We start from the raw sequence: 12,239 nt of genomic DNA, 5'->3' as shown, positions 1-12,239 counted from the left end.
TACCTTCAATTGACTTAATAAAAGTAGGGTAGATTTTCTACTTGTTTAATGATCTGACTTAAAGCTCTGTTAATGCCTTTTTGATGCATGTAATATTTGCATTAAAAAGCCTTGTTGTTAGCATATTTTATAAATTCACACTTTGGAAGAATATTCCCTAGAAATCTGAAGTTTTATTCTTATTTTGACCATGAGTTGATTTCCTTTTAATGCATAGTTTTTCTAACTTTGCCTAAATTTCTGGGATGCCACCAAACAAACAAAACCAATCTAATGGTTGTAAAGGTTTTTTGTAGTACTAAAGACTTCCTTTCTCTCATAAAGAATTTTTTTTCCCTTTACTTTCAGTGGCTGTACTAAATTGATATTCCAGAATTTCTCCTATGGAGTTAATGAAATGTATAAAGCCTGCTTTCTCAGTGAAACAGTGAAGCACCTACGAAAGTTTATTCCTGAAATCACTATCAGTGATATAGTTAGGTAAGGAAAAGCTATACTGATTGTAAATCCAGTCATGACCTAAAATTTGGGAGGTGGTACTGACCTGGTGATTCATAAGCACACTTTCTCAGTTGGTCAGTGAATCCACTGGAATCTGGGTGCTCTCTCTTTCCCAACAAGTTGCTGAGTTTGCTTTGTGATGCATGTATTGGAAATTAATGTATCCTGACCCATGGTATGGGAACTAAGTCCATTTATAATTATCTATACTACCTTAAAGCAAGAAACTGCAGCTCTATTGTGATACCACCTTTACCTTTGTGTCTAGCTATCTTGCTCATGATAAAAACATATTGCCTGAGATGTTTTAATTCTCCCTGGGCAATTACTCTTGTGATTCTAAAGCCTTTTTTTAAAAAACATTTATTTATTTATGCATATAAGAACTGGGGTACAGGCCAGAGGTGTGGGGGGGGGGGGTGAGAGGATTCACCAGAGACAGAGGGGAACAGAACAGGCAGATTGACTGAAATACTTGCTGAGGGGAGCAGTGGGTGAGCCAGGAGAGGTCTGCTGCGCCATGTGGGTAGCTCCCTGGCCGGGGATCGAACTCGTGCTGCAGTGGCTGCAGATAGCTTCATAGTGCTGCGTCTTTAACCCCTTGTGTCACCAGGGAGGCCCAATTCAAAAGCCTTTTGACTTTAATTTTGTGTAAGATTATTGCTTACCATGTTAAAAATAGGCAATAAACACATTAAAATATTATATTTTGATTTACTCTCAAAACCTTTTAGAAACACTATCCAGGGCCTTCCTGGTGGCCTAGGGGTTAATTATCAGTGCTACCACCACTACCACCTGAGTTTGATCCCTGGCCAGGGAGCTAACCCATATATGGTACAACAGATCTCACCTGTTCACCTGCTGTTCCCTCAGCAGTGTATTTCAGTAAATCTGCCTGTTCTGCTCCTCACTCTGTCAGGATGAATCCTCTTACCCCCTGCAGTTCTTCTATGCAAAAATAAATAAATAAATCTTTTTTAAAAAGAAAAGAAAGAAACACTGTCCAATACCTAGACTCTTACCTTACTTCTTCTCTACCTATTTCATTCTTTCTTGTCCTACACACTCAGGGACTCTACCTGAAGGACAGAGTGGGAATTGGCATGGTAATAATCAGTCTAAGCCCTTGCTTAGGTTTGGAGCAAAAGCAGAATAACATAATTTTTTTTTCTCCTACAATTAAAGACTTCTGGACTTGATATGTAGATTATCCTAAGTATCACACAAAACCATTTTTCTTTTCTCTTTGGTGATATTTTTAGGATGCTCACTTTGTTTTCCCCCTGAACAAGACATTTCTTGGGCCTGATTAGCAGTGTACTCTTAGGTATTCTCTCTCCATGTGTCCATCTTTCCATGAATCTCTAGGGACAAAGTGTCTCCTCAGTAACAGCTGCTGAGTTTGCCTGGTGTAAAATGTCAGTAGACTTGACTGCTGGAGGAAAGCAATAATCATGCCAGCTGTCTCCCTTAGGGGGCATCCTGGTCTGAATCTGACTCTAATGTGTCATTCCCAGGTCAACCTCTTCGAACCCTTAGAAGAACCATTCAACACAGCTAATGTTTCTCTTATCTCTCTCACCCCTCTGCTCGCCTTCTGAAATGGAAGGAATGAAAATACCCAGACATTTTTCTTTCACTTGCCTGAAAGGCTTTTACTTTTTAGGTGGTTTGCTTTATAAGCTTATTATGTTTTATAACTGAAAACAGATTGATTAAATCTGGTTTCTGTTACTGTTATTAATAGTCCTTGGAAAACACACTAGGGGGGCATGGTGAAGTCTGTGTATAAACAGTTGCAGTAAATTCACTATCCTGACATAATGACCAGCCTTTCATAAAAGCCAGAGGAAAACTCTTTAGACTTGTGGATTTCATATAGTATACCTGGACCTGGGCCTTGTGGGTTTTGGTCAACACTCTTGTCTCTGGGCATAAGGATGTGAAATTAGTTGCGAGTTTCACCAGTTGCCATAGAAAAGGGAACAAGGCATTGTAGGCAGGTGCACTTGGAAACAAATTCAACCCAATCACAGATGAGTTTCTCTTTGGAGATAAAGTTGAACACATTCAGCAATTCCATTCATTCCTTCCCTTGATTCCTATACCTATTAATTGCAGGAATTTTTTTTGTATTTAGCACCAAAAAGTAGTAGAAACAAAGTTGTTGATGATATGGTATATTAAGTTTAAATAGTGCCATATGTTGTTATGATTTGCACATGAAATGTGTACATGAAAAGAAGCATGGGAATGATAAACACCAAATTTAGAAGTTGGTTACTACTGGGGAGAGAAGGGAATGGGGTCCAGAAAGTTCCACAGGGGCTTCTATCACATCTGTACTACTTTATTTCTTAAACTGTTTGGTAAGAAAATGGGTGTTCACACAGACCAATGGAATCGAATAGAAAATCCAGAAATAAACCCACAGATTTATGGTCAACTAATCTTTGACAAAGGAGCAAAGACTATGCATTGGAGCAAAGAAAGTTTGTTCAATAAATGGTGTTGGGAAAACTGGGTCGCTACATGCAAAAGAATGAAGCTTGACTACTACCTAACACCGTGCACAAAAACCAACTCAAAATGGATTAAAGAACTAGACATAAGACCTGAAACCATAAAATGCATAGAAGGAAATATAGGCAAAACACTCCATGATATGCACATCAAAGACATCTTTACAGACATCACCCAAAGCAGTGATAGTGAAGGCAAAGATAAACAGCTGGGACTACATCAAATTAAAGAGCTTCTGCACAGCAAAAGAGACAATAACCAAAACAAAGAGAAACCCCACCGACTGGGAGAACATTTTTGCACACAACACTAATGATAAAGCACTGATCACAAAAATCTACAAAGAGCTGATGAGACTCAACAAAAACAAAGAAAATAATCCAGTCAAAAAATGGGCAGAAGAGCTAAAAAGAAACTTCTCTGAAGACGAAATGCAAATGGCCAACAGGAATATGAAAAAATGTTCAACATCACTTGTAATCAGGGAAATGCAAATCAAAACTATAATGAATTACCATCTTACACCAGTGAGAATGGCACATACTAAAAAAACTAGCAACAACAATTGTTGGCGAGGTTGTGGAGAAAAAGGAACTCTTCTGCACTGTTGGTGGGAGTGCAAACTGGTCCAGCCACTATGGAGAGCTGTGTGGAGATTTCTGGACCTACTAAACATAGAGCTTCCATATGATCCAGCAATTCCACTCCTAGGTATTTACCCAAAGGACACAGACACATCAATTCCAAAGAGCACCTGCACCCCTATGTTTATGGCAGCACTATTTACAATAGCTATGCTTTGGAAACAACCCAAATGCCCAAAAATAGATGACAGGATCAAGAAGATGTGGTACATATACACCATGGAATATTACTCAGCATTCAAAAAAGATAAACACATGCAATTTGCAGCAACATGGATGGAGCTGGAAGGGAAATGCTCAGCAAAATAAGCCAGAAAGAATAAGAAAAATACCGGATGATCTCACTCATAGCAGGAATCTAGAAAACTTAAATAAGGGACCAGGAAAAACAATAACTATAAGAAAGAAAATATCAAAATCAACAAACAACTATGAACCAGAGACACTCAATGGGGGTTGGGGGGCGGGGAAAGGATGGCTTGGGGTCAAAATAAGGGGTTATAATTGTATGGGGAATATAAAAATACAATTTAAATTAAAAAAAAAAGAAAATGGGGCCTCCCCGGTGGCGCAGCGGTTGAGCGCTGGGTTTCGAAGCTGCCCGCAGCCTCTGTGGCACTGGTTCCATCCCTGGCTGCTCCCCGGCCACCACCAGAGGAGGGTCCCACATGGCGCGCAGACCTCTCCTGCCGTCCGCTGCTCCCCTCAGCAGTGTACTTCGGTCCTTCTGCCTGCTCTGCTCCCCGCTCTGGCTCTGGTGAATTCTCTCACCCTCCCGTGCTTCTGACTGTACCCAGTGCATGTATAAACAAAAACAAACAAACAAAATAAATAAATAAATAAAGCATGCCTCTATTAAAAAAAAAAAAAAAACTTAAAAAAAAAAAAGAAAATGGGTGTTCATTATGTTATTCTCTCTACCTTGGCATATGTCTGAAATATTAAATAATAAAATAATATCAGTAGACTTTCCCATAGTTTGAAGCCCAAGTGTTGTCTGGTCTGCTTCATCTTATAATCCAGTGTAGTAAAACAACAAATACTCTATCATTAATACTAAAGCAGAGCATAGTAAGCAGTTCTAGATAGTAAAAGAAAACTGAAGCAACACTTTTAGTGGGATGTTTTTCCCAGGATGGTGATCTTAAATTGCAATAACCACCAGAAGGTCATGCACAACCAAACATTTTTTGATTGACTTTTTCTTTGCTTGACTTCCCATTGCCTAGCGAGAACATTTTGGGCAATACAGTACTAGTGAATGTTAGATTGAAATGTAAACTTATAATCTGTCAGATATATGCATTTAGTATTCAAACTTCTCATTGTTAAATGGTGACCTCTAAGATTCTTAATTTTATTATTTTTTTCACTTTACCTATTTTTTATTTTATATAGTTTTTTTTTTTTTTAAAGATTTATTTATTTATTTATACAAGCACTGGGTATAGTCAGAAGTGCGGGAGGGTGAGAGATTTCACCAGAGCCAGAGCAGGGAACAGAACAGGCAGACTGACGAAATACACTGCTGACGGGAGCAGTGGGCACTGCAGGAGAGATCTGTTGCAGTGGGACTCTTGCCAGTGGCCAGGGATCAAACCGGTGCTGCAGAGGCTGCGGGCAGCTTCGCAGCTCAGCATTCAACCACTGTGCCACCAGGAGAGGCCCTATATAAATTTTTAATTTTAGTTCTAAATCCTTTGATTTGTTCTGTAATTAATTTTTATTTGGTAAATAGCAATCTGTATCGTTAGTATTGTAAGGATATGAAAGATGAAGATATGTATGTCAAGATTCCTTCTTTTTCTAATAGTTCATTTTGAAAAATGCCTTATTTGAGGACTCTAGAGAATTTTTTAGACAATATGTTTTCATCATGAGTGAAAGCTAGAGACTGTGCTATGTCATTGTGAAATGCAAATGTTATGTTAAAGACAAACATTCCTGCAATAATGAGCATCTAGATCAGGATTTCTTACCCTTGGCACTACTGACATTTGGGGCCACTTAATTCTTAGTTGTGAGACACTGTCCAGGATTTTTAGCAGCATACCCAGCCTCTACTAGATGCCAGTGGTATTCCCCTAATTATGACAACCAAAAATGTCTCCAGACATTGCCAGATGTCCTTTAAGGGGCAAAATCTCCCTCGGTTGAGAATCAATAGTCTAGAGAATTCAGTAATTCTCACAGTAGTACAAAATACTAGGAGACTGGAGGAAATATAACTAAATCCTTTGAAATACATATTGCTGAGAATGTAAGACTATAAGGAGTATCCGGGGAGCAAAAGCAAAGAGGAAATTGAAAACCTAAGTCCTAAGAGGAGTTGGTGGTGATGCTGTCCTGGAGAGCAGTGAGAATTTGCTGACTTTTTTATAAATATAACTGAGTTTTATTTTTTTAATATGTAATTTACATACAATAAATATAAAGATCTTAGTGTCCAATAATTTTAGCAGTTGTATAAACTCATGTATCTATACAAAACAAGATATGCAATATTAAAGACTGTTTTAATTAAAAACTTTTTTTATTGAGGTAACCTTAGTTTACAAGGGAATAGGTTCAAACCTCTTCAAATGTATGTTTTCACACCATGCCTTCCGCTAATGCATTAGTAGTCCTCCACCATAGGGAACTATGAAATGAGGCGTTGGTTCTATAAAAGGTAGAAAGTTGGAACTGAGACCCCTGTGTAAGTCCAGGGACTCCTGAAGGGCTAAGAAAGTCTAGAAAAATATATTCCTATTGGCACTAGGAAGCATGAAGGAATTATGTCTGTCTTGGTCTTGAGGGTGGTGCTACTTTGGAAAAGAACAAGTATTTGTAACTCCCTTATCCATTGTGAGTTCATTTAATGAGCATTTATTGCACTGCTATGTTGAAGACATTATGCTCTAAACTAAGGATATAAGTCTGATAGACCACAGTTCACAGCCTTTAGTGCAACACAAACCTATTGTGCTGCCACATAATTGTGCGTTTAGAAAAATACTGCTTTGAAATGCTTTAAAACCACTGACTTGTAAAGTGTCCTCTCTCTTCCAGTAAGTTAATGACTATTTTGTTTTTGCAGAGGTCCTTCTGGTGTAAGAGCTCAAGCCCTGGATAGAAATGGAAACCTGGTAGAAGACTTTGTATTTGATGGAGGAGTTGGGGATATTGGAAATCGTATTCTTCATGTGAGAAATGCACCTTCCCCTGCTGCTACTTCTTCTCTTGCAATTTCTGGAATGATTGTAGATGAAGTGCAGCAAAGATTTAAATTATAAATCATGAAAGAAATTAGGTATGCATTTTTAATTTCTACTTTCAGCAACAAGAGTGTACTAATTGCATTCTTTATTTTAATATGAGAAATTGTTTGAAAACTTCATTTTTAGGTACATCATTTAGTTAATCACTGAATTGTTAAAATAATGTAATATAGAAATAATGACTTTTTAAAAGTTCATGCTCTTTTACTTTGTGAATGAAAAGTTATATTTGTCCTGAATCCCAACTTTGTTAGTAATCTATCTTTACCATCCATGGTCTAGAGATTGAATCTTAGAATTCCTGAGATCGATGGCATAAAAAAATTGATCTTTCTCTTAACTTTTTGGTTTTATAATATTTAAGTTTTTTGTTTTTCCTGGATAAGAAAATAGAACACTGTAGGTTGTAAATGACTTAATTTTGAAGAGTCATAGAAAAACTCGTATTACTTAGAGCAACAATATTTGTATTTGGGAATTTAAAATTTTGATTTAAAGAAAATACATGAAATTTCACATTTTTAAATATTATTAATAATATTTTATCTTAACTATAGTATTTGTAAGAAATAACTTTGCAAAAGAAACTCAAAGCCTTTTATTATTCCCAGTATTGTTATAAATTGACTTGGTGTGGTGTCATTGTTATGGGGAAAAGGATGTCCTAAAGCTAATTCCATACAGGCTTTGTAGACTCCACCCCCACTCCAGACCAAAGCCAAAAGACACTGGGAACTCCAAATCCCATCACCACCAAAAGGAAGGTTGCTGGAACCTGAGGGTGGGGTTAAACAGCCAGGTTTGGTATAAAAACCAGACACGTGGGCTTTGGGGGAATTCCCTTTTTGGCTCTCTGCCAGCTCGTAGCACGAGGCCAGCTCTGAGAGTGCCTTTGGGTTTCCAGGTTGGTGGGTCAGGTAGGACACATTAAAGACTTTATTTCCCTATTTTCTCCCTGAGTTGTACATTTCCTCAATTCCCTTTCCCTTGAAAGTAAACCTTTTATTAACCTTTTGTGTGTGCCTGTAGCGGAATATTAATAAGTCCCTTTTAAGCACACGGGTAAGGACCCACAGCCAGGCAACCCGTTTTATATCGGGGCTGCTCTGTAACAGTTTGGCGCCCAATGTGGTTTCCAAGCTACACCCGTGGTTGACCAGCCCAAAGTAATTTTCCTTGCGTCAGTCACCATAAAGCGCACTAGGTCTGCAGGACTCGCAGTGAAAATCTTTGTTTCACGTCTTGAAAAGTCTGTTTTTTTTTCCCGAGCGTATGGCTCTTGTGGGTGTGGTTTTGACCCAAATGTGGCCTCAAACAGCAACATACTATGAGTTGTTGCCTACTGTTCCCTCTTCTGTGGTTAAGAAACTAAGAGAACTTAGAACTGATAAGTAAGAGGTGTCTTAGAATCCCAACACTGATATCTAGAACTCTATAATTAAAAATAAATAAATAAAGAATTACCTCGGGGCCTCCCTGGTTGTGCAAGGGGTTAAGTCTTAGCACTATGAAGCTATCTGCAGCCACTGCAGCACAAATTCTAACCCCGGCCAGTGAGCTACCCACATGGTGCAGCAGACCTCTCCTGTCTGGCCCGTTGCTCCCCTCAGCACTGTATTTCAGTCGATCTGCCTATTCTGCTCCCCACTCTGTCTCTGGTGAATCCTCTCACCCCCTGCACCTCTGGCCTGTGTCTCAGTTCTTGTATGCATAAATAGATGAATCTTAAAAAAAAATGAATTACCTCAAGTCTTGATTTTCCAGTGATACCAAGGTTTTCAAATGTTGGCCCCAATCACTAATAATTCATTGCCTACTTGCTTTTTCAGGGATCCTATAAATTTTTATAAGGATATTTATTTGGGGGAAATACCTAACTTTGAGGCATTCACTTTTGTAAACCGCAAAAGTGCCTTACATACCTGTACATCTCAGGAGTATTTTAAGTTGGCCCATGCTATACTGTATACTGTATATGTGAGTGTGGTATCTAATGGAATGCTTCTTGTAAATCAGAAAGCTGAAAAATAGGACTCTAAATGAAAAACAGGAGCCTACTGATTGGGAAAATTTTTTTTTTACAGAACTACAATTTATTTTTAGGTTATACATTTTCACTCATTCCCTCACATGAACTCTCATTTTTTCTTTTCCCGATTTCATTTTTCTCATTTCTTCTTTTCATTTTTTCCTTTCCCTATTTCTCCAAAGCTGTGTGATGGATAAATTTGAAGAATGCGTGTTTTGGTTTATAGGAAAAACTTTGTGTTTTCTTCCTTTTCTTTTCACTTCCAGCCACGGTGATTATGAGCTACCTCATCCATTAATTTGAAAGGCTGCATATCATCAGCTCATGTTCAAGACATAGCACATCCTAGGTAAATTTACTAGGTAATAATCTGCTTGGGATGAATGTATTGAAACCATTCACAGAACAAAGAAGCCCTAATGGCTCTTCATAAAAACTGATTCCTCTAAGAAATGTGATACAGAGGATATTTTTCTGTTCTAGTACAAGGCTATCAAGAAATGTAAAATAATATAATTTTTTATTTTATTAACTGTAAGATTGCATATACACTAAGCTGTGAAAGTCTGAAATTGTAAAAATAATTTACAATTATTAAATTATTAAAGCAATCCTTATTCCATTTGGGTCTGTATTATTCTCCTCCACCCCCAAAATACAAGTGAAAAAATTATTGAAAGTGTTTTGAATGTGTGACCTGTTTGTAAAACATTTCATATTTGTCAGTAGGATTTTATTGTGTAATACTGATATATTTAAGTTTTGTGTATTTCCGAGAAAACAAAAGTATATATAAATATTAAAACTATTTTAATGAGTCATGGTGTTGTGAACATGATTTTTTAATTTCATAAGAATACCTGTTCAAGTAAATTTTCTGTATGTAAAACATGAACTTCAGATAGCATTCAATCTTTAAAAAAAAAAAGAATGTCTGTACTTAGATGTCATACAAAAATAGGTAGTTTATTTTTGGGGTAAAATCTAGAGCACCTCCCCATTTATAAAAATGGCTTTCCATCTGGTATTGATGGCAGTATCTGGCTCAGTGTCATCTGTGACCTCAGTGTCATCTTCATACCTCAGAGTATGTTCATATCCCAGAACAGTATTTCTGTTCCATAGCAAATTAATTATAACATATAAACACACAATCTTCTGGAATTTCATTAAAAAATTATAGTTCCTTCTGGGAAGTCATTTTTGGGATCTTATAGGAGATCATGTTTCTGGGCATGGGTTTCCCATAATGGTTAATGGGCAGATGATCTGAGTGCCTGCTCCAACTTTCCAGCAAGTGGTCTAACTAAGAGGACTAAGAGCTAACTAGCTACAGCAGCGACCATGAAAGCCAGGGACAATGCCATTTCTTATTTCCTATGACGTTGCTTTCGTTTGCTCCTACCTGTTTTCAGTGGGAGAATATTAGTGGTAAAATTTCAACTGCCTTTTAAAATTTTAATTGTACTTAAGATCAATCAGATTCCCCAAAGCCATTCCAAATCTAAAAAGACAAGCAAAATTACTATCTACCAAATTATTTGTGTGATAGCATATTAATCTTAATAACTCAAGTTTATAATTGAGCTTTTTGTTGTATAAGCCCTCTCTCCTATAGCATCAGTTTAATAATTCCATTTTTAACACTTGACACAAGTAATGATGAGTTTGTAAATTTTCATTTCTTTAAAAGGAATTAATATTTTGAATAAGTACCTTCTTAATGGTTTGAAAATTCAAATCACAAAAAGGTATACAGTGAAGCCTCCCTCTCCCAGCCTTTCGGTTTTTATCCCTGAGGCAACAAAAATTGTCAGTATCTTATAGCTTCTCAGAGATACTAGATATATAATAAAATACTGCCTCCATTTAATGTAAGTAGTAGCATGGTTTGTATACTGTATCATACATCTTACTGTTTTTACTTTGTAGTGTGTCTTGGAGAACTAGTGGTCAGGTTCTTTTAAAAAAATTTAGTTTCCATTCTATGAATTTACTATTGTTGAACCAGTCCCCTATTACTACTGATGATTATTTCAATTGTTTACATCTAGGGTTTTTGTTTTTGTAAACTCAAAGAACACTACAATGAATAACCTGGGTCTAAGTCACTTCACAGGTGATCAAGTATACCTATAGGACATATTTCAAGAATTTGTTGGCTCTGAGGATATGTTATTTTGCAACTCTGATAGATATTGTCAAGTTGTCCTTGATTGAGGTTGAACCAATTTACACTGTCACCAATAAATATTAGAGACCAATTTCCCATACTCTCACCATCATAGTAGTGTATAATCAAACTTTTTGATGTGTGCTATTCTAATAGATGAGAAGTATTTAAATTTGCATAAAAATGAGTGAAGCCCACCTTGAGTGGGCCTCCTTGGTGACGCAAGGGATTAATACATAGCACAGTGAAGCTATCCGCAGCCACTGCAGCATGAGTTCAATCCTCAGCCAGGGAGGTGACCCAAATGGCAAAGCACACCTCTCCTGACTTGCCTGGTGCTCCCCTCAGCAGTGTATTTCAGTCACTCTGCCTGATCTGTTCCCTACTCTGTCTCTGGTGAATCCTCTCACACACACATGTATACACACACCCCCAGTACCTCTGGCCTGCATCCCAGTTCTTATATGTATAAATAAATAAATCTTTTAAAAAAATGAGTGAAGTGGAACATTCATTATGTTTGAGACTTATATTTCCTTTTCTGTGTGCACTTTTCATACCCTTTTCCCTTTTTCTTATTCAGATTTAGTCTTAGAATTTGTAGGAACTCTTAGATATTAGGGAAATTAACTCTTTAGGAAATGAGTTGCATGTATTTTTTCCAGTTTGTCATTTGTCTTTCAGTTTGTGGTGGTTTTATTTGTTTTGTTTTTTTGGTCATCCATTACAAAAACAGAATTATCAATCTCTAGATTTATATCATAGTAAAAAAGTCTTTTGTATTCAAAGTTTAATTATTTTATAGTTTTATTTCTGATACTTAAATCTTTGACCCATTTGAAACTTATTCCTTTTGTAGAGTGTGGGATATGAAGCCAACATTTTTTTTTTCTAGATGGCCCATTTGTCTGGTTGGGAAACTTTATTGGTGTCATTCTTGGATTATCTTCCACATGCATGGGGATCACATTTCTGTTTGCCTAGCCCAGAGATCACAACTCTGATGCCTGTAGAGACTAGGCAGGTTACATAAAAGGGTGAAGAGTGCCAGGTGGAGAGTATAGCCAACTGGAAATGGGATGGCATATTTTAAAAAGAGGGCAGCC

The 12,239-nt window shown here is 37.1% G+C and overlaps 1 protein-coding gene across 3 annotated transcripts in view; it reads left to right on the top strand.

The window, feature by feature from the left end:
* The window catches only part of L2HGDH (L-2-hydroxyglutarate dehydrogenase), a 38,302-nt gene extending 28,530 nt beyond the window's left edge, over positions 1–9,772 (top strand). For 2 of the 3 annotated variants that reach the window (XM_037503295.2, XM_037503296.2), the window contains exons 9-10: positions 349–480; positions 6,751–9,772. In XM_037503295.2, coding sequence (XP_037359192.1) covers positions 349–480; positions 6,751–6,946 — 328 coding nt within the window. In that variant the 3' untranslated portion in view covers positions 6,947–9,772. The remainder of the gene's footprint in view (positions 1–348; positions 481–6,750) is intronic. The other variant, XM_054690290.1, reaches the window with a different exon arrangement.
* Positions 9,773–12,239: the final 2,467 nt, after the last annotated feature.

The sequence above is a fragment of the Talpa occidentalis genome, unplaced genomic scaffold, assembly GCF_014898055.3.
Source record: "Talpa occidentalis isolate TD23 unplaced genomic scaffold, MPIMG_talOcc4v2.1 talOcc4.11, whole genome shotgun sequence".
Taxonomy (NCBI): Eukaryota; Metazoa; Chordata; class Mammalia; order Eulipotyphla; family Talpidae; genus Talpa; species Talpa occidentalis.
The sequence above is the reverse complement of the archived record's forward strand: the minus strand, read 5'-3'. Positions and strand labels throughout refer to the sequence as shown.